Here is a 20778-nt window from a genome sequence, read left to right on the forward strand (position 1 = left end):
GGAGAATGCTTATTTTAATCTCATGCCTGCAAGTGGTCTGTGACAGCCTGAAACATACTTGGCGCTAGTTAACCAGGAATGTCTTTGCTAAGCAACCCTTTAAAAGCCCATTGCTAACTTTAACTTTGCAAGTTTTCCACCTGCTGCTAGAGGAGCAGTTAAAAACAACAACCCTCTACCGTGTCATCATCATCTTCCCACTTTAATTTGTTAAATAAAAACTTTTATTTCACTTATTAGCATGGCAGTGTTAACACTTTTGGATTGCTTTATATTGTTTTTCTCATTTTATAGGCTGAAAGGAGAAAATGTCCTTTTCAAACAAACGGAACCTTTCAACCTACATCCCATTTTTAGCTGAAGTTTAATTTACATCAATGTTGGAAGGATTTACATGGTTCCATTGATGGGCTTGAGCTGTAACAGTACAGCTGCACTCCATTAGCAAATGTGCAATCCTTTTCCTGATACTGTAATGTGTATCGTGTTTTTTATCATCATCATCATCATTATTATTATTATTATTATTATTATTATTATTATTATTATTATTAAGAGTTTTACACCATATTTCAGTACAGGACTAGGCCCAAGTTTGTTCCGGCATTTTCTTTTACAGAAACTAACACATATTAAAATCAGACATAAAAAATAAAAATAAAAATAAATGAAAGAGATAACTAGTTAAAAATAGTTTACAGAGCCAATCCAAATGCCATCCTGAAAAGGTCTTCTTGTAGGCCTGGAAAGAACAGGCTGTGCTGATCAGCAAGCATCCATCAGCTAGCCTCCCACCCTATCATTCTGAAAAATACCCACTCAGTCTGCTGTGCTCCCTTATGCTTTGCTCTGGAAGTTAAAGAGAACCCTTATCAAGATGGTACAAGTGCCCTTCTGTAGTAGAGTGCAAAGTGCTGAACTCCCACTCAGTGGGTTTTAAAGGGGTACTCAAGGGTTCTCAGTATCAGCACCTCTTTTGTTGTTGTTGTTGTTTAAACATGTGGCATTTACTGCAACAACTACATGGTGAGTACTGGCATCTATTTTTCTTGGGAAAAAGCAATGCTCCCACTTATCCCTCATAAGAAGAGAGGGAATGGCCATTATTAACGAACCATTTCTCCACACTCTGGTCTTCATACCTGTTGTGTGTTCAGTTGCTATTAAAGGATGTGCTGCTGGTGCAAATGCAATTGGCGATCAAATAAGAAAAGAAATTGTGCCGCTACATGTGTCATGCTACCAACACAAAGACAATACATGAACCGCTAGGCAGCAGTGCAAAAGGTCCTAATCTGAAATTGTTTGCCGCAAATCTCTCTTTTCTTTGGGTGTCACTTTGTGAAACTGTTGTTGAGCACTATTCTGAGTTTGGTAACACAACATACCGTATTTTTCCGTGTATAACACACCCCCATGTATAAGATGCCCCCTATTTTTGGAGACTCAAAATTAAGAAAATGGGGGGAGATTGCCCCCGTGTATAAGACTACCCCTCCCAAACATTATTTTTTAGTAAAAAACAACAACCCTAGTCTTATACACGGGAAAGTATGGTAATTTCTCGCTTTTGAAATAACTAAAACCCCCTTGGAGTATGATTTACAGGCACAAGCAGCTTTATTAACTGGGAAGGTATATTTGTCCAAGCTGGATCCACTATAATGTAGAGAGCTTTTTAAAAACCTGTCAGATACTAGGTTAATATAAAGGGAAAACATTTATCATGTACCGATAAAATGTATTTTATTTAGATGACAGAGAGTAAAATGCTAACAGTAACAATGCTTTGTTGTTACATTTTGCAATGCAAATCAGGATTTGGTGAACTGTCCAGCAATTAAGCTTTTCTAGGGTAAAAGAGCTCATATAATACATCTTATGCTAATATTTTATATAAATCCTATTCCCCTCCTAATTGTTTCTAACTTAATAACTACAGCTAGAATGTTGGTTGCAAAGGAAGTAGCATGAATCTACTCATCTTCACTAAAGGAATGGCTAGCATTGCAATGATGTGTTGTATTTAATTAACTTTTACTCAGTGCAATTAATTACCATGACTTGACTTAGGTCTACTTCAGTGGCTCTACCCTGTATGAAAGTTTAATATAACCCAACATGAATAATTCTTGTCATATGTTTTGTGTGTGTATAGACTGAAAATAAAACATAAAAAACCACGGTGTACTTAGGAGGTTGTTTATAATATAGTTTAATGAAAAATACATTTTATTTGTCATAACATTCAAAAAATATACAAATGCTTGCTTGTTTGCATACAAAGGTTGATGCTTAAAGCATTTAAACAGTTTATTATATTCTTGTGATCCTCATACAATTAAATCTTCGCTATGTGCAACACACCCGTAGTGCAATTCCCAGAGCGCCTTTGCTGGGTTTGCTGTCCTTGAATTCCAAGCTCACAGCATTCTGTAATGGGATCACGCCAGACTTCAGCCAATAACTCGCTACAATCTCATCTATGTTGAAAGCAGCATAGAGTCAACATTTTCTAGATAATTGTCTTTAGGTTTTCCACAAACAGCAGTCCATTTCACCAAAACAGTCTTCAAAGCATTCTGCCCTTCCCATTTTGCTCAACTGCACTCAAGCCCAACATACAACTGACATTATCATTCATTACCATTGCACTTTCTTTATGTCTCCCCGCTCTTTAAATTACTTGACGCTGATCCTCCCTTATCTAGAAGATGGAGAGAGGCGGAGAACCACCACCACAGATCATTTTAAAAATCAAGCACTTTAGAATTTACTGCCCTTAGGTAATTTGCTGCAGTTTGTAACAGGAAAAGAAATGACGCCACAGCCATCAAAAGTAGGTGGCAAAGGCATCTTTCTGTGGACAGAAAACAAAGTTATCTGAAGCAGCTACCAAAAACAAAATAGTAACAAACATAATAGTGTAAAAGTCATTCCTGTATATAGACATTCAGTACAACATCTCAGGCTTGAAAAGGCGGCCTCGTACAAGACCCGGGGAAGCCAAACAGAAATTTCCCTGTGGGTTGATTGAGTGGGCTCTGATGCTGACCCAAACCACTAAAGTGATGCCTACATGCTATCATTGCTTCTTAACTGAGAGTAATCTTACCTGCAAAATGATATGGCTGCAATGTGTAAAATATATAAACCTATTGGCATGTTAACCCTTTTATGGGGAGACCATGGTTTACATTACAGTAAATCAAAAGCCCAACTACTTGTGACCTGGAAACTTAAATTCTGCCAGATACTGTAAGCAGGTAATATAAATTACACCTGTTCTACAAATGTTGTTAGCTGATTTTATATAATCAACTAATTTGGCTTATTCATGGGCTTGAATCTGAAGCTGATCTTCCTCGTACGGAAGGGTTGTTTTACCGTTTGTGTGAGAATGTGGTTGATGAAAAAAGGAAACCCAAAGAGGTTTGCTTGTACAACAGCCTACACAAAGCAAACAAACACTTAAGTGTTTGCAGAACAGCACCAGCAACCATTTCCCTTCTGCTCACGGTTCCTTTTATGCAACCCCATAGTCTGGATTCAAAGCACAGTTAATAAATCAAAAACTGATTTATTAAATGATGTTCTGCATCAGCACTCACAATAGTAACTAACATGAAGTAGGACAAATCAGGTTCGGTTTTCTGTCTTAATTTGTATTAATTTGAAAAGCTGTAGGATGATATGTTAGCCATACTCAGGGTAGATACATAGAGATCAATGAACTTGAGAAACATGTCCATTTATTTCAATGGGTCTACTCTGAGTATGACTTAACTGGATATCAGACAAAATAAATAAATACATGGATAATGCAAGGCATTAAGGATAGGGGAAGAAAAGTTGGAGTAGGGCTTCAGTGGGCAGGTATACAGACTTGTGAAAGGGAGGGGGATCTGATCCTTGAAGCCCTTCCCAGACTACTGTATTTTTCGCCCTATAGGACGTACTTTCCCCCCTCCAAAAATGAAGGGGAAATGTGTGTGCGTCCTATGGGGCGAATGCAGGCTTTCGCTGAAGCCTGGAGAGCGAGAGGGGTCGGTGCACACCGACCCCTCTCGCTCTCCGGGCTGCTCACAGCTCTGCGCAAGCCTGGGGAGACTGGCGCGACTTCCTGCCGGGCTCCCTAGGCTTGCGGATAACAGGCTGTTCTCGGGGCTGGGGTCAGGGGAAGCTCGGGCTTCCCCCGCGCCAGCCCCGCACCTGGGGGAAAAATAATTCCCCCCCCTTTATTTCCCCCCCAAAAAAACTAGGTGCGTCCTATGGGGTGGAGCGTCCTATAGGGCGAAAAATACGGTACATACAGTTCAACTTTTAAAGCTGGCTTATAGCAGACCAGTAATCAATTTAGTGCAGTGTTGCTATGCTGACTGTCCTTGGCTCTCCAGAGTTTTAGGGAGACAGTCTTTGCAGCTCTGCTACATGAGATCCATTAACTGCGCTGAATCTGAAATATGATACAAACCAAGCATGTGCTCTACTACTGAACTACGACCCCTCCCACATAAGGCATATGCAGAGCACCACATTTATTGGATTTTTCCAGCTTCTTGGACCAGTATTTTTAGAGAGGGCCAACTCCACAAACCTGGCTGTCTACACGTAAAAAATTGGGGGAATAATCCTGCAAAGTAAACCTCTGACCCTGATGCAGTAAAGTATTTACTCCTCTGCTTTCACCAAGACCATTCCTGTCACATATTTAATTGCTTTCCTGGCTTGGGTCCAGAATATTGTCAGGAAATCTCACAGCAATCTTACAGAATCAAGTTCTCTCTACAATCACAAAAGTGTAGTTAGTATATAACAGTAAAAAATTAAGCATAACCTGATATTATGACTGAAATGCGCCAAGTGAGGAGATTTGCCCTGAGAAAAGTTTTTTTTTAAAAAACAGGCACTAAAAATCTGTACAAACATTTAAATATAGGGTGCCTGGTCTTTTTATAACAGCAGAACTACACATTATCAGAAACACTTCCCCGGTGGTTTTGGGTCATTATACTGTTTCCCCAACACTGCCAGCTAAAAATGAAGGATTGGTCAAAAATGCTCAGTGTAATGATGTCAAGACATGAGGTAATTTGAATCATGTGCTACTGAGGAGGGGGAGGGGGATCTAACACAGGGCTGCTGTGTTTTTGGCAGTAAGTAGCCCTGTGTTTCTGATCACATGCAGTTCCACTCTTATTTTCAAGTACACTGGGCAAAATTGTAACCCCTGAGAGCTTCTGGCCACAATACAAGACAGAATTAAGTGTGCCTAACTCTGCGCAGGGTTGTGGTGTGTGTTTGTGTGTGCAAACATGTATCTTGTAAACTGTACAGAGAAACATTTTCATGAGCACCGAGATAGAGGAAATATGTCACTGATTACACGGGTTCTAATATTATGTGAATGAGAATATGACTGAGCTACTGTGGTATCCATACTGTCCGGCAGTCTGAAAACATCATACAAGTCTTTTGTGCACCACATGCAGGCTTTGAAAAATAGCAGAGAATACTTTGAGAATTAGATTATTATTTTTTAGAAAGAAAGAAAAGAATGAATGAATTCATTTTCTGTTAAGAAGCATTAAACTAAAACAAACAAACCCCAAGCTAGAAAAATAAAAATTTTTATACTATACAAAAAAATGGGGTTGTGACCCATTCGTTTTTCAGAGTTGGTATAATTTCATTTCATACAGGAAAACGGGAAATGCACATATTAAATCACCCCTAATTAGAGATATGCTTGCAGAGTATTTAATAAGGATGTAAGATTTCAGAGCTTTTTCACACATGCCATAGAAATTATCTTTGAGCCCCTCTCATGCTATTTGTAAGCACATGTGAATGGTGATAATGCAGCTCTGACTGTGCAGGCATCCCATTTTGAAATAGATTAAATAGACTGAAGGAAGGTGGATTGCCCTTTTAGCCTTCATTTGGTGCCATGTGTGAACTGGTTTTCCATTCACCATTAATACCATAGAGGTGAATACTTTCTGGAGCAGGTAAGTGAAGGACTCTCCTGTCCTACACTTAAATTGGCACTGGCACTTGTAATCATTCAGCTTCTTTAGTTGTGGTTGAAGAAAATACGAATAAAGTCAGGGGGTGTCTTGGGTAAAGGGCTTGCATGAAAACACTTTTACACTGCAACAGATCAAATGGTCTACCCCTATACTATCAAAAAGTTTTACATTTAGTGTTCAAAGCAAGTCGACAAGGCCACTGTGATGCTCACTTAAACCTATTGTGATGGAACGTGGCCCGATAAATATGTATCTTTGAGCTCATCAAACTAACTAGTTCAATAAGAAGAAAAAAAACCTCCAACAATGCGAAAAAACAGAACCCATCCTTAAGAGTACTATAGCTTATTTATTTGGGCTGGGAGCTGCTGTAAATGCTCCCATCAGTTACACAAAGCACCAGTAACCATGTCTGGTCTTTGGGGGGACTTGGCTGCTGGTTTTATCAGCCTAGCATGGCACAGTTATGGGACACGCCCTTAGTTTTGACATGCCTTGGCCATTTATTAAGACTGATACAGCAGCCCGCTTTTCCTAATGATCTATTCAATAAAAGATCTGCTTCTCCTTTAAGCTCTGTATCGTAAAGTACTGCACAGCAATAACATGAAATGGAATTGTATGTATAGCCTTTAGTATCTCTATTGAGTATATTTTTCTTAAACAGGCTTTGCGTGTTTCAAGTTTCACTTTCTAGCATATCCTCATTACAGGTGCAGCAAATGAACTCAACTTAGACTGACCGGTAATGTTGTGTGAACACACATGGCCTTCACTAAAATCTTAGGATGTGTGAAATCTCCCCTGATAAATGTTACAATTCCTGTATTGAAACTACTCTGGGCTTCCCTTGAAATTCCTCATACAGTGCTACCACGGTTTACAAACACTTTGGGTTACAGACTCCGCTAACCTGGAAGTAGTACCTCGGGTTAAGAACTTTACCTCAGGATGAGAACAGAAATCGTGTGCCAGTGGCGCAGTGGCAGCGGGAGGCCCCATTAGCTAAAATGGTACCTCGGGTTAAGAATGGTTTCAGGTTAAGAACGGACCTCCGGAACGAATTACCGTAAGTTCGTAACCAGAGGCACCACTGTAATTTCTGCAAATTCACTTTAGGCAATATACCATGATAGCGAAATGATGTGCAGAACAGCCCTTAGAGCATCTTAAAGAAACTCCTGTGTTTTGCTTTCCTCGGATGTTTCACCTGAGGAGGAAGATCCCAATTCACTCCAGTGGCAATGCAACTAAAATCACAATAGCCAAATGACAAACCTCCCCACAAGGGAAACGCAGCACCTCATCCCTAGCTAATTGATCTAGTCCAAAAAGTATTGATTGCAATGCAACAAACAGTGAACGGAAGGTATGTCTGTATGTTTGGGGGATGGGTACAGAGTTAGCATATCTGACAGAGCATATTCTGTCTCTCTCAGCTACAGATGGCACATATGCCCAGTAATCATGGCAGGCCTGGGAAAGTCTCAAGTTCTCCTAGGGGGGTCCTAAGTGTAGCTAAGATTGCAGTGCCTGCATCAAGTAAACTTCCTACAACATTTCTCTATTTCAAAAGCTCACTAAAGTGTTCATTCTCCTCCCTTGAGAAAGCTTTGAGGTAAATCTTTGAGCTTTAGCTTGATGCCAAACATACATGTAACTGGCATAGGACACTGACAAAAAATAGCAGGTTAAGTTAACATTCATAAAATACTTTCTAAAGAGACTCTCCAAAATTCATACATTTGCAAAAACACAAACACAAAAAATATGTTTAGCTTAAACACTTGGATAGAAGGGAAAATAAAAATTATCTTCACCTTTAAAATTAAAGGTGAATGCCTTTTGCATACCTATATACAAGACTAGAATATCAACGAGAATACCACTTTTTTCTACATGAAGATTAAGTGATGGAGTAAACTTCACCATTTGAATGTCTGTCTGTTGCAAAACTCTTAAAGGCACCCAGCCTGCTAAAGAAAATTAGTATCCCTAGATTTAAGTACATTCTTTTTCTAGTTTTCTGATCTTTTTTTTAATGTAGTCAAGGCTCCTTATAAAATCACACAAAATAGTACAAAGCAGCAAATTTTGAATTATAAAGCAATCAAAGCAAATTTCCAGTTATTTTTACAACCAAGTCTGTAAAAACCATAATTAGTGATTAAGGCCCAATCCATCTAAATCATAACTAAAAGTGTGATCCTATTCACATGTATTTGGCAATAATCCCCAATAACTTAATGTGATTTGCTTCAAAGTAAACATGCATAGGATTGGGCTTCATATACTGCTAAAATCAATGCAATCCCATCCATATATAATCTGAAGTAAATCCAATTGAATTCAATGGGTCTTACACTTGGGTGAGTGGTTTTATGCTTGTAGTCTTCGTCTTGCAACTAATAGGAGGAATCCAAGGAGATCGCTTTGTCAATGCAAGCATTTATGTTTGCCTGATGGGATGATCTCCCCTTTCCTTCCCTGTGTGCCATTCTTTGGGTCCTCCTGTCCGCCCTTAGCAAATTGGGGGGGGGGGGGGAGCTTTGCTGTGCTAGCTCAAGTCCTATTGTGGGCTTCTGCTAGAAGGACCTGTTAGTTGAATCCGGCCCAGGAGCACCATATTTGTTTTGGGGGGGCATCCCCCCAATGTTAGGTGAGGTCAGAGGAGCCAGGAACATGGCAGCAGAGCGGTGTCAGTGGCCAGTTCCTTCTCCTCCTCCTGTTGTGGAGGGGAAGGAGAGGAAAGCAGCCTCCAGCCGGTGACAACAACAACAACAACAACAACAGGAGGATGAGGAGGACCTGCCAGCCACTGAAGTCATGCTGCTGCCGCAATCCTAGCTCCTCCGACCTAGCGCAATATGGGAACAAGGCACTTCACATCCTGATGCAACATCGTTGCATGCATCACCTCCAGAAGGAACAATGGTCCCCCAATCTGCCTCACAAGCTGGTGCCTCTGGTTGAACCCTGTATGTTTTCACTGGGGCATAGACACGACTGGCTTTAGCTAAACTGGAACCGAGGTGCATTGAACCAAGCTCATCAAAGTGCATACCTATAATGTAAACCACGTCCTAACTCAGCTCCTACTGAAGATTATTTCAAGAATACAACTTGTGTATTCTTTCAGGGGAAACAACATGTGTTGGCTGTTACTTGCAAACTTTTAATACCTTTGAAGAAATGGAACTAAATTTGAAATGACTTTACATCATCTTTACATGTCTTTTTCTCAATGGAGTGGATCCCTGAAAAATAGTTCAAGTTAAAGCTTAAGGAAAACTACATGTTACACACAAATGTGTGTATCAAATTCCTTCCAATCAATTTAAAAAAAAAATAAACACAGATGAGGGAGGGGCATCTAACCCTTCCCATGTTCAGTTTTTGTAGTTATGTCAGGGAAAAGGTTAAGCACTTGCCTTCTTTCTGTACAGTATTCTGTTGTTTTTCCACTCAAAGCTGCTTTTCATTAAAAAGCAAATGGCTCGTATTGTTTCTTTACATGCATTTGCATGTAGCATGTAGTTAGCCACATGTGTTAGCAGGCATAACAATTACCTTGCATTATATATAGACAGTTTACAAAAAATACCACCACTCACCCACCCACCCTTGCATAATTAAATTTACGCACAGTTAAAAAACAGGGGGAGGGGGTGTTATACAAACATGAACATCATCAACACTTGTGTTGTACAAAAAATGCATGAGAAATACATGATAAAGAGAAAAAGCAGCTTAAATGAGAGCTTAGCATTACCAAGTCGTTTTCAGATTAAGGGAAAGAAATTCTCGTTGTTTGTGCCTGTAAGATAAAGTACAAACAAAAAAATAAATCCTTGATTTAGAAAACAAAGTTTGTTAGAAAGCATCTTAGAATAAAGGTCCAATTATTAATATCTCTCTCTCTCACTCTCTCTCTCTCTCTCTCTCTCTCTCTCTCTCACACACACACACACACACACATCATTGGATATGCTGCTTTACTGTTCTTGATAGCGCTATATCCAACTCAGTCACACTCACCCTAGACTAACCATCTCCATTAAATACAGTGGGAGTACTTCGCACATGGTTTATATTAGATACAACTCATAATATTAGATACAATTCATAAATTCTCCAGTCCAAAATCTGATCTCAGAATCATAAAGTTGGAAGGAACATTGAAGGTTTCCCAGTCCAACCCTGACATGCTTACATCACACTCTGCTTCTGCATCTTAAATCTGTGTTAAATTCCTCATTCACAAAAACAAGACTCGCAACCAAAGTTGGTAGTCAAAAAGGTGCAGGAAATTTCTACCTTTGAAGACACTCCCGAAATGATTTCCATTATTCTGAGGGCCACCAGTTTCTATTTTTATACCAAAAACATCTTTAGACAAAGCCCAAGCAGAACATACCTCTGAAGTTTGAATCTTAGTGTATGTGATTGGATAAAAGCGTATAAAGTTATGCATTTTGTGGAGAAAGAAAGAAAAATATCCCCCTTTCACAACACTAGAACTTGTGGGCATCCAATGAAGCTCAATGTTAGAAGATTCGGGACAGATCAAAGAAAGTACTTCTTCACACAGGGCCTAGTGAAATTGTAGCATTCACCCCCACAAGAGCTAGTGATGACTACCAACTTGGATAGCTTTAAAAGAGAATTAAACAAATTCATGGAGGATAAGGCTAGCAATGGCTACTAGCCATGTTGGCTACGTTCTACATTTCAGATCAGAGTCAATATGTCTTTGAATACCACTTGCTGGGAATCCAAGACTCACAACCTGCTTGGGCAGGTTGCTTTCGTGATTATGCCTTGCACTGAATCCACAAAGTAAAGGTTACTCTAGATGAGATAGTGGACCTCTTGCATTAAAAAAAGAATACCAGCTGCCTATTTTGGATTAGAGCCACAGCAGTAGGGGATGGGTAGCCCTTTCACTCAAAGCTCCTCCTCCCCACTCACACTGGGCAAGTAACTGCTTCAAGGCAGGGGGCATGATTTAAAAATGAAAGGAAGGCGTTGGAGGGGTGTGCTGTAAGCCCAACCTGGTTACCCTATAGCTGTTTTTAACCTTTTTAAAAAGAAAGAGTGGGAGGTGTCCTCCTGCCATCTTATCTAAGTGCACACTTCGCTTGCTTGAAGTTCTAGTGTACAGAGACCGACAAGGCTATTTGTGTAACCACAAATATAGAGTATCCACTCGCCCATTAAGATGAAAGATTTATTACACTCAACTCAAGCTTATCCCTCCGTACACAGATACACCTCTTTAAGAAAGAAGATGAGACACTTCAAGTGGGGGGGAAAGCATCCTAGAAAATGAAGTACAATATGATGCAGGAGAATCTTTTGCTGATATTGAATCTTGGCCAAGACATACAGCAGACTCCAGGCTTACCCTGCTCTCACCCACTGGGTGCAATGAGGGCCAAACTAAACATTGCTTTAATAACCATTTTTGAATACTGTGGGTCTAGCCAGGTCTCATTTTTTGCAAAAAAACCACCACAAGTGAGCCCAGTCCAGATCAAGACCTTGACATGGTGGTGAACTCTTTTTATTTCACTGTTTCCCTGCTGAAACCTAAGCTGCTATATACCCTAGGCTTTTTTTTAAAAAAAACAAAACACCTATGGGTTGTATGCAACTGGGGGGCGCCAGTCATAAAATAGCTGCTATGGGGGGACATAGCATAACACATGGGGAGCATTGCATAGCACAAAGTTAGATAGCTACCTCCAGCAACCTTATACTTACCATGAGAAATCAGCTATGTGCTGCTGGTCCTAATTGTGGAGATCATACAATATTGATTTTACACGCGCACACACACACTGATGGTGGCCACAGTACACCCACTCTCATTTCACAGAAGTCACTTAGAAGGTATCTGTGCATTTTACGCCATAGATTTTTTTTCTAGGCATGCTAGAGTGAGAGCCATGGTACTCATGGGTGCTGGGTTGGCGACCCCTGAGATAAATGCTTCTCAGGGTAGATCCATTGAAGTTACAGTAACTGGCCTAAGTAAGTCATGCACTCTAATTTCAATGGGCCTACTCTGAGCATGGCTAACATTAAAATGTTCTGAACTGGCAAGACCTCTCTGAGGTAATTTGCTGAATGTTATGATTGCCAACTTTCTTTTCCTGGCAAGACTCCTGTACCTTTATCTATACATAATGAACAAAAACTCCACCTGCAGAATCTCTGCTTGTAGAGCAGCTGCTAAAGCCCTACCAGAAAAAAGTTGGCAACTCTACTGTTAGTATGAACAGTCTAATATGTCACAGATGAGTGATGAAACTGCAGCTCAGTGGCTCTTGGCATTTCTTTGAAGTGTGTAGTGTGAGCCAGGTGGTGATCTACAATCTCGCCACTTCTGTGATATGTCAGAGTATTCACGCTAACAGTCGTCAATACACACAGACACTCCTCACTTTCTTCAACTCAGCTGTTCCTCTGAATTTATCCTGCCTTATAATCAGACAGGGACCACTAAGAATCTGATGCCTCTCATCTTCCAAAACATTATTCTTCTGCTAACCCTCTCTCTTGCCAAAAACCCCCAAAAACCTATCTTGGAGAAGATGCAAGTGGGTGAATTAACCAATAAACCTGAAAGTGCTCAGATACAGAGTTTGATTAATCCATTACAGAAAACTTACCCCCCCCCCCAATTAATCACAGGGCTACTACACACATGCAACAATGACTACCTTTAAGGACATCGCTTTCTGCACAGGAAACATGTATAAACCTCATGGACACCATCATGCGAGTGCACACATATTATTCCCCTTTGGCAACTGCTTCCTGGTGTGAATATACAAGAGAGCCACTTGTGACAAATTTAATAACTAATCATCATCAGTACCAGCTTATTCATGGGGATTGAGAAAGGGCTGCTCAAGTTATTAGCGTTATGACCAGCTGCCCTGAATCAAAGGTAAAAGTAAAAGCTCTCAATGTGCACAGTGCCTTACCCCACAGGGCTTCCACCTCACAACTCACACATTTGTAGGAAGTAGGGTTGCCACCTTTGTTCTGGCAAACTACAGGACAAGGTTGTGATTGGAAGAGTGTTGTTGTTTTAAAATCTGATGCTGAAGTGACTTCAAAGCAATCCATTACAATTCATTGCAACTTAACAGGATGGCTCCTCTGGAATTTATAGGTGGGCACACACATGAATTTGTAAAATCTCTCGGTGCTTGGCTACCCAGAGCTGAAATACATTACCGTTCACACACCCTTTCAAACCCATGCAACTTGGCAGAGATTGAGAGAGAGAAAAGACCTGACACCCAGGTCAAAATTGTACCCTTTTGCCCTGAAACACAGGACAATCCTATATTATGAAGGGCAGGTGACTATCCTAGGACTAGTGGGCGTGCATGGGTGTGTGTGTGTGGAGGAGGCCCTTTCCTAAGTTGCCTGTGAGGAGGCCTGGGATCACAAACAAGCGGCCCTGGCTTGCTGGCCAAGAGCCCAACTCACCCGTGGCAGCAGCAGCAGCAGCAGCGAGCAGCAGCATCCCTGGCCGGGCTCTCCATCACCGGTGCTCCACGACGAAGCGCATGGTGGTGCCGTCGAAGGAAGGAGGCGCGATGATCCTGGGCCCCAGAGGCTGCGAAGTGATGCTGATGAGCGGCGCCTTCCCCTCGCCAGGAACCCCTTGCTGCTGCTGCTGTGGCGACTGCTGTGGCTGCTGCTGCTGAGCAGCTTTGCCCGTGGGCATGTAGTAAGGGCTGTCCGCCCCGGGGCTGGCGGGGCCGAGCTCTCCGCCCGGCTGCTGGGCGAGCTGGCCTTGCAGGGCGCTGGCGGGCAAGACGGCCGGCAAGAAGCCCGGGTAGATCATGTAGGCCGCGGCCGGGGCGCCGTAGGCTCCCGCCGCGCCCAGCGCCAGGGAGGACACCGGGAGGGTCATGGGGGCCACGGCCGGAGGTGGCGCCTGGGCCGGCAGGGGCACCTCTACGTACTGCCCGGTCTCGGGGTCGAAGAGGCGCCTCTTCTGAGGCGGAGGCGGCGGCGGCTGCAACGGCGCGTCCACCACGTAGCACTGCCCGGTGCTGAGGTCCAGCAGCACTTTGCGCTGCGTCTGAGGCGCCGGGAAAGCGGCGGGCTCGGCGGCCGCGGGCGGAGAGAAGCACAGCAGAGGCGCGGGCTGGGCAGCGCCCGAGAAAGCGGCGGCCGCCGCGGCCAAGGACAAGGCCTGAGGGAAGAGCTGCGCGGGGGACACTTCGAACTGAGGCGGCTGCTGCTGCTGTTGCGGAGGCGGCGGAGGATGGGTGGCCTGAGGCTGCGGGGCGGCTGCCTCTCCGCGCTGCTGTTGCTTGGCCGCCTCCTGCCCGTGGGTCTTGCTGGTGCTGTAGGGCTGGTGGCTGCACAGGGCCGCGGCGGCCGCCGCCGCGGAGATTAGGCCCGGGCGGCCGCCTCGGTCTCCTGACGTGGCAGCCCCCGGCTGCTCCGTCGACGACGACGCCTTGAGAGGGATGGCCAGGTAGTTCCCGCAGTCGGGAGCCGCCGCCGCCACCTTGGGCACCCTGTCGGGCTCCACGAGGCTCCCCTGCCTGTCCCCAAAGAGCTTGATGGAGCGAGGCCCGGCCTGGCCTTTCAGGCCTCTTGGTGGCGGGTCAGGAGATGGTTCCTGAGGTGGCTGCTGCTGCTGCTTGGGCTTCTGGGCCTGGGCATTGAAGGTGAAGGTGCTGCGGGGTGCCACCGGGGCCCTGCCTCTCTCCGTGCCCCCTGCGGCCTCCCCGCAGAAGCCCGGCCCGCGTGCCCGCTCCCGAGCCTGTGCCAAGCTTTCGAAGGTCGCCATCTTGGCTGACACCTTCTCTGCGTTCTTGGTTGGGTTGGCAGTCCGGCTGCGGGGTTGGCGCTCGGGCGCAGGCCTGCTGCTGGCGATGCAGCTGGGGGAAGTCGTCAAGGCTGCACTCTGACTGGCATCCTGGTCCTCTGCCTTGGCGCCGGCCGTGGACTCTTCCCTGGCTCCCGTGGCTCCTCCTGTGGCCTTTTCCTCGCTGGCGATGAGGGACAGGACGTGGCTGTCGGTGATGGGCAGCGGGTCGCTCTTGCGCTTCCACTCGTTTTTGTGGAAGCTGTAGAGCTCCTCCATGCTCCGGACGGCCGCTGTAAGTTTCTCCAGCGCTTGGTGGTTCGCTGTGAGGGGTGCCTTGGCCACCTCTTCTCGTGGAATTTCTTCTTCGCTAGCCACCACCAGCGGGCCTACCTTGCTGCTTTTCTCCACTGGTGTAGGTTGAATTTGCGGCGGCGGCGGCTGTGGTTGCTGCCTCCAGGGCACAGATGTTTTGGAGACTATCTTCAGCACAGCAGGCTGGCGAGGGTCACTTTTGTTAGGGGCGATTGTAGCTACGGGCAGCCTCCCTGAGGTCCTGTGCACCAGGATTGTCCCATCTTGGCTGGATGGCAGCATCTTGCCCCCGCTACATCCTTTGGCCCCTGTCTCTGAAGCCTTGCTGGCCCTCTTGTCTTCCTTGCTGTTGCTTACTGCCTGACAGGTTATCACCATGGGAGACAGAGGCCTGGAAATGCCTGCTGTCACCAGCTGCTTGGGTTTCTGCTCAGATGTTCCCTGGTCAGAGTTGACACTGCCTCTGTCACTGTTGTTATCCCCCGACTCATGGCTGTAGCTACTCTTAATTAGTTTCCTGACATCTGTAACCTGATGGATAGGCCCTTGCACCTTGTGTTTGTTTTCTCTTACATCGCGTACCAGAAATTGAGGCACTTTGTCCATACCTTCCCCTTTGAATTGTTTTTGATGCTGGCTTCTGGTATCTTCAGCTGCCTTGAAAAAGTTTGGGACACTTCCAGATAACTTGGGTGTGAGGAGCTTAGCAATATTGAAAGGGTGATCTTTATTCTGCTGCATGCTACCCAAGCTGATCTTGATCTCGGGAGGTTTGGGCTTTATCATTGTGGTAGCGATGGCAGTCTGAGCTGCTGTGTTGGTTGCTGTAGAATATTTTGTCACTTGTGTGCTGGATTGCTTTTCTTTGGTTGTTTGTTGAATATTTGGAACAAAGAGACGAGACATTTTAGTTGATTTGCTGGCTGAGAATTCTCCCAAATCAGCCTTCCTGTCACCTTTGGATGAAATTTTCAGTTTTCCCACAGGAGCTTTCTCCTCCTTTTTCTCTGCTTCTTTTTCTTTCCATGTTCTAAATGCACTATTCTGACTGCGGAGAAAAGTTGCCTTGAGAGTTTCAGAAGCACTCTCTTTTATTTTACATGCCTCGTCTAAGAATGTTTCAGAAAGGGATCGATCCAGGCTAACATTTCCATCCCGGGGAGTAGATGGCTTGGAGGTAGGGGACTTGCTGTCAAAAAACTCCCCCAAATCATCTGCTGTTACAATAGTGTATTCAGAGCTGCCTTCTGAATATCTAGAATTCTGTCTCTGCAAACCCCCATCCTTTAACTTTTCTTTGAAAGCACCGTCTACCTCTTTAGAAGATAAGGAATTGGACATACCAGAATATGTGGTGTCTGAGATTTCGCCCCTTTCCATTTTGAACTCGTGCTCCAGTTGCATTTTCTTTGAGATAACATTTTTGAGGAGACTAGATGCAAACTTTGATTTATTCTGTGTGCCTTCCATGGTTTCTGCAGCCAGCCCAGTTTGTTTGCAAGTTTCATTGCCCAGCTCCTTTGGCAGTGTTTCTGTAACTTCATCTGTGCAACTTGATCCAGCAGCAGCATTTTCAGAAGGTTTAGCAGGTCTGGGGACACCCGCTTTTATATTGCTGCTAAAATTGAGAGTCTCCAACAAAGTAACAACCCGGGAGCCTGACTGGATCCGTTTTTCAAAGCAAGGTGGTGTCTCAACATGCGTTATTTCCCCATCAAGCTTGCTGACAACAAACTCTAATGCTTTCGTCTGTGACTTATTGGAGTGAATGTAGAACTGGTCACTGGATGTCTTTGTCCCAGTGCTTCTGTTCCATCCTGCAGATGCGGTGCTGCTTTTGAAAAGATTTTGCTCTGCTTTCTGCCCAAGGCTGCCGCACTTTAAATCCAAGTAAGTTGACCACCGGTTGATTCCTAGTGTGTGATCCGAAAGAGATGTGGAGGATTCACTGGAGCTCAGGTTCAAGGTATCAAAGTAGGGATAAGCTAAGCTGCGGAATGCCCTTGCTGTCAGGCTTCTTACTTCTTTATCTGCATCATCCAACTCACTTACCACGCTTGAGGCACCGCTTGAATATCCTCCCAATTCTCTTGCTCTTATGGCTCCACACCTTGTTTGCAAACGTGCAGGAACTGCAATAAATTTTTTTGCATAGTCATGAAACACATCTTGTTTCAAACTTGAATTTCGTTCATGAGCTGTGGAGACACAGAGGCTCATGTCGCCTTCATGCTTGGCAGCATAAATAATGTTTTGCTTTTCGTGCTGGTTGCTAGGCTCATTTATAGCCCTGGAAGTTGGTTTGATTGATAGGAGTATCTGGCCTGCAGAATTCTCACTCATGTTGCTGAGGTTCTTGGACTGACTTTCTTCCGAGCTGGCGCATTTGTCTGTGCTAGGGGTATCATTTTCAGAATTAATGCTGACTATCTCTGTACTGCTGGTATTATCGATACTGTCTGTCTGATTATTGGGATCACTGGTGGTCGTGCTGAGATAACAGCTATTGTCCTCTTCTGTCTGGGTATCCGCAAGAGTCTCGTCACTCCCAAAGGAAGCGTAATCCACAAAGGAATAAATCACATTGTTGTCCTCGAAATCCCACCGAGAGGCTAACCCATAATCAAAGTCCATGTCATGGTCCACTTCGCTAAGCTGGATTTCATGGGTTGTAATATAATGTGCTTCATCGTTATTGTTACAGTTGTTCTCACTGGTGTAGCTTTGCTGCGAGTGCATCAGTTGTGAAGCACGCCTGCACCCTCCTCTCTGGTTACTCAGACAGATTTCTTTGCAGTCTGCATCATCGTCCTCATCACTTTCATATCCAAATGAAGAAGAGGAGGTTTTCCCCTCCGTTCCCATGTCATCCATTTTTGGAAAGCTGCCTGTCTCTTGTACTGGCGAAGGACAAGAGGATGAGGATGATTCTGGGCAGCCATTTGTGTAAAGCTGAATGTTGGAGATACTAGGGGACAAAGTGTTCTCAGACCCTTCTGAGCTGGTGCCAGTGATGCTTCCCCCCACCTCATCAGCCTTCATCCCCACAGGGGAAGGAGTGCCTTCCATTTTAGATTTATAATCCTGGGGTGCTTCATTTGCAGATTTGTCTGCCAGCATATTGTTAGCCAATCTGTTAATCTCATTGATCCCATAAGGTCCATTTTTAGGTTTGATAAAGGCCACTTTACTTCCATTCCCTGCCAAAGTCAGTTTTAGAGCTTGGGGACTCTCTCCCCTCCCTCCAGGGAAATCATAAATCTCCACATATTTTGATTCCTCAGATGAGGATGTTGATGGCTCTTGAGAATGGTGCTTCATCATCCGGCTGTTGCTTTCTCCAGCACTCCCTTTTTGAGTGATGATCTGCTCAGCAGGCGATTTTGTAAGCAGTTCCATTCCGATCACTGCAAATTGACTGAAGGGAACAAAGAGATTTCGACCAAGACTCGAAGCTGGGACACACACACACACACGTGTCTCCAGTGGTTGGTTCCCAAATTCACTCCCTGCAGTTTAGCAGAAGACCCTGGAGAGACGCCCGATAGTCCCGCAGTGGTAGTAAGGCGGGTGGCTGCTGTTGTCTCTGCGGAGATGGGGGGGTAGCTGCTGCTGCCAGTGTCTTATTCCAGAGCTATGAAGTACAGTTGTTGGTTTGGCACGAAGAGCTGTCAGTCTGAATGCCATTGGTAACTGAAGTAGCAGTATTAGCAGCATCTGCAGCTCAGCTTCCCCAGACATCCCAAAATGAAGAGAAAGCATATGGAAATTCTTGTACTTCTAGTTATGAAAGGGGCGGGGGGTCCTGTTCAGTATATAGTCGTTATATAGTTAGAGGAATATTAGCCTTATTTATTACGTAGTATTTGGACGGAGAGAATGCTCTGTGACAAGAAGAAGGGTGGAAAGCATATACTGCTGTTTGAAGTGCTAATTTTAAATATATAAATAAAAATTCCAGACACTGTTTGCATGGACAAGAGGCCCACATTGAACTAAGTTTTCATACAGCATTGAAGACAACAAATTACTTGCATTTTAATAGTAAACTTTTTAAAACTTCCGAATTTTAGTTCATATTAGAGAAGTTAGTTTGTCTAGCACCTGGTTGAAATTTCATGCAAAAATGTTTAAAGTATTTCATGCTCAAAGTATTTCAAAAAGTTTTTCTTTAGTGTAGCCCCATATCAAAATTATTGTTTTCCTCCAAAATACTTGAAGCAGACATCTTCTGGATATCTTAGAACACATCTAGTTAAATAAAAGAATTTAGGTAATTTTAAAGTACACAGAATCTATCAGTTAAACCCTCAATCCTATAAACTGAGTACAGGAGGAAAGAGTTTTAGTCAAGGCATGTCAGCCACAATTAATTGCACTTAATTCCCATTAGAGTCAAGGGGACTTAAGCATGTCTAACTTTATGCTGGATTGTGGCCACCTGTTATAATCAGATCTAATCACATTTCAGCACAGAAGACAATTGATAATCTTGGGTAACAAATAATTTACCTTCTCTCTGACTCCTGTAAAGCTGTTCCTTGGATAACAAGCAACTTTTTGTACCTCACAGGAAGAAAATAATTTCCTACTGAATCTTCAGATATATCTTTAACCGTCTGGAAAGGGAAGTTGAAGAGAAGCACTGGGAAAATGTTAAACTGGTTTGGATTTTCATAGCCACTTTGGTGAGAGTAATGAAACTGTGGAGCATTTTTGTAAGATCAGTGTAGCTTGCTAGGTCAAAACTATTAACTATACATAGACTGTGTGTCATATCATCCGATTGAATAAAGTACTATTTTAAACTATCACATTTGTACATAGCAGAAATAAATGTGTTCAGCCATCAGTCACAGCAAGAATCCCAACCCCCGCTAATAAAATGTTCTTGCCCATCTTTCTACTTTCAAATATTTAAGGTGGAAAGCTGTTACTGAGAGCAAGGAAAATACAAACAAAAGATGTGAAATTGTGGATCAGGTAGAATTAAGTGACATTTGCATAGGAACTGTAGTTTGGAAAAATTCTTCATTTGGGTAACCTGTGGTTGGAAAAACCATGTTCCAAATGTATATCTTCTTCTGGACCAGAGGCAATGTTCTTTACCATGTTTTTTCTTTACAATGTTCTGCTTTAAAACAATGTTGGCTAATATGAAAATTAAGGGAACAGTTCCATAACCATATAATTTATTTCTATTCACTTTCTTTGAAAAAGAGTGTAGTACAGAAATGCTAAATGTTCAGAATTCTAAAACTTCAAAAGAATAAACACTTGAGCAGCACTAAAACAGCATATAACTTTTAAAACAGCAGGGGATGGGGCATACATCAAGTGCCTGCCTGGATAAAAAATGTGTTTATAGACTTCCTGAAAGCAGGAAGTAAGGGAGCCTGTTAGATCTATTCAGGGAGAAAGCTCCATGACCATGGCACCACCACCCAGAAGACCCTTTCCATGGTGCCCAAGTACTTCGGATATGTCTGAAAATGCATCATCTCTTTCCACTGGAGACAGGCCAAAACCCACAGTGGCATCATCTCTTTCCACTGGAGACAGGCCACTGGAGACAGGCCAAAG

General features: G+C 43.6%; 1 protein-coding gene across 2 annotated transcripts; it reads right to left on the bottom strand.

The window, feature by feature from the left end:
- Positions 1-2199: 2199 nt before the first annotated feature.
- C9H4orf54 (chromosome 9 C4orf54 homolog) lies at positions 2200-18827 on the bottom strand. 2 transcript variants are annotated; one of them, XM_077933872.1, is made up of 3 exons: positions 13542-18827; positions 9805-9849; positions 2200-2483 (listed from the first exon to the last, which is right to left on the bottom strand). In XM_077933872.1, exon 1 carries the CDS (start codon positions 18592-18594, stop codon positions 13597-13599), a length of 4998 nt encoding a protein of 1665 aa, XP_077789998.1. In that variant the 5' UTR covers positions 18595-18827; the 3' UTR covers positions 2200-2483; positions 9805-9849; positions 13542-13596. The 2 variants fall into 2 exon arrangements, with proteins under 2 accessions (XP_077789998.1, XP_028599375.2); XM_028743542.2 differs by lacking the exon at positions 2200-2483 and having other exon boundaries at positions 7114-9849.
- Positions 18828-20778: the final 1951 nt, after the last annotated feature.

Source organism: Podarcis muralis, chromosome 9 (genome assembly GCF_964188315.1).
Source record: "Podarcis muralis chromosome 9, rPodMur119.hap1.1, whole genome shotgun sequence".
Lineage (NCBI taxonomy): Eukaryota > Metazoa > Chordata > Lepidosauria > Squamata > Lacertidae > Podarcis > Podarcis muralis.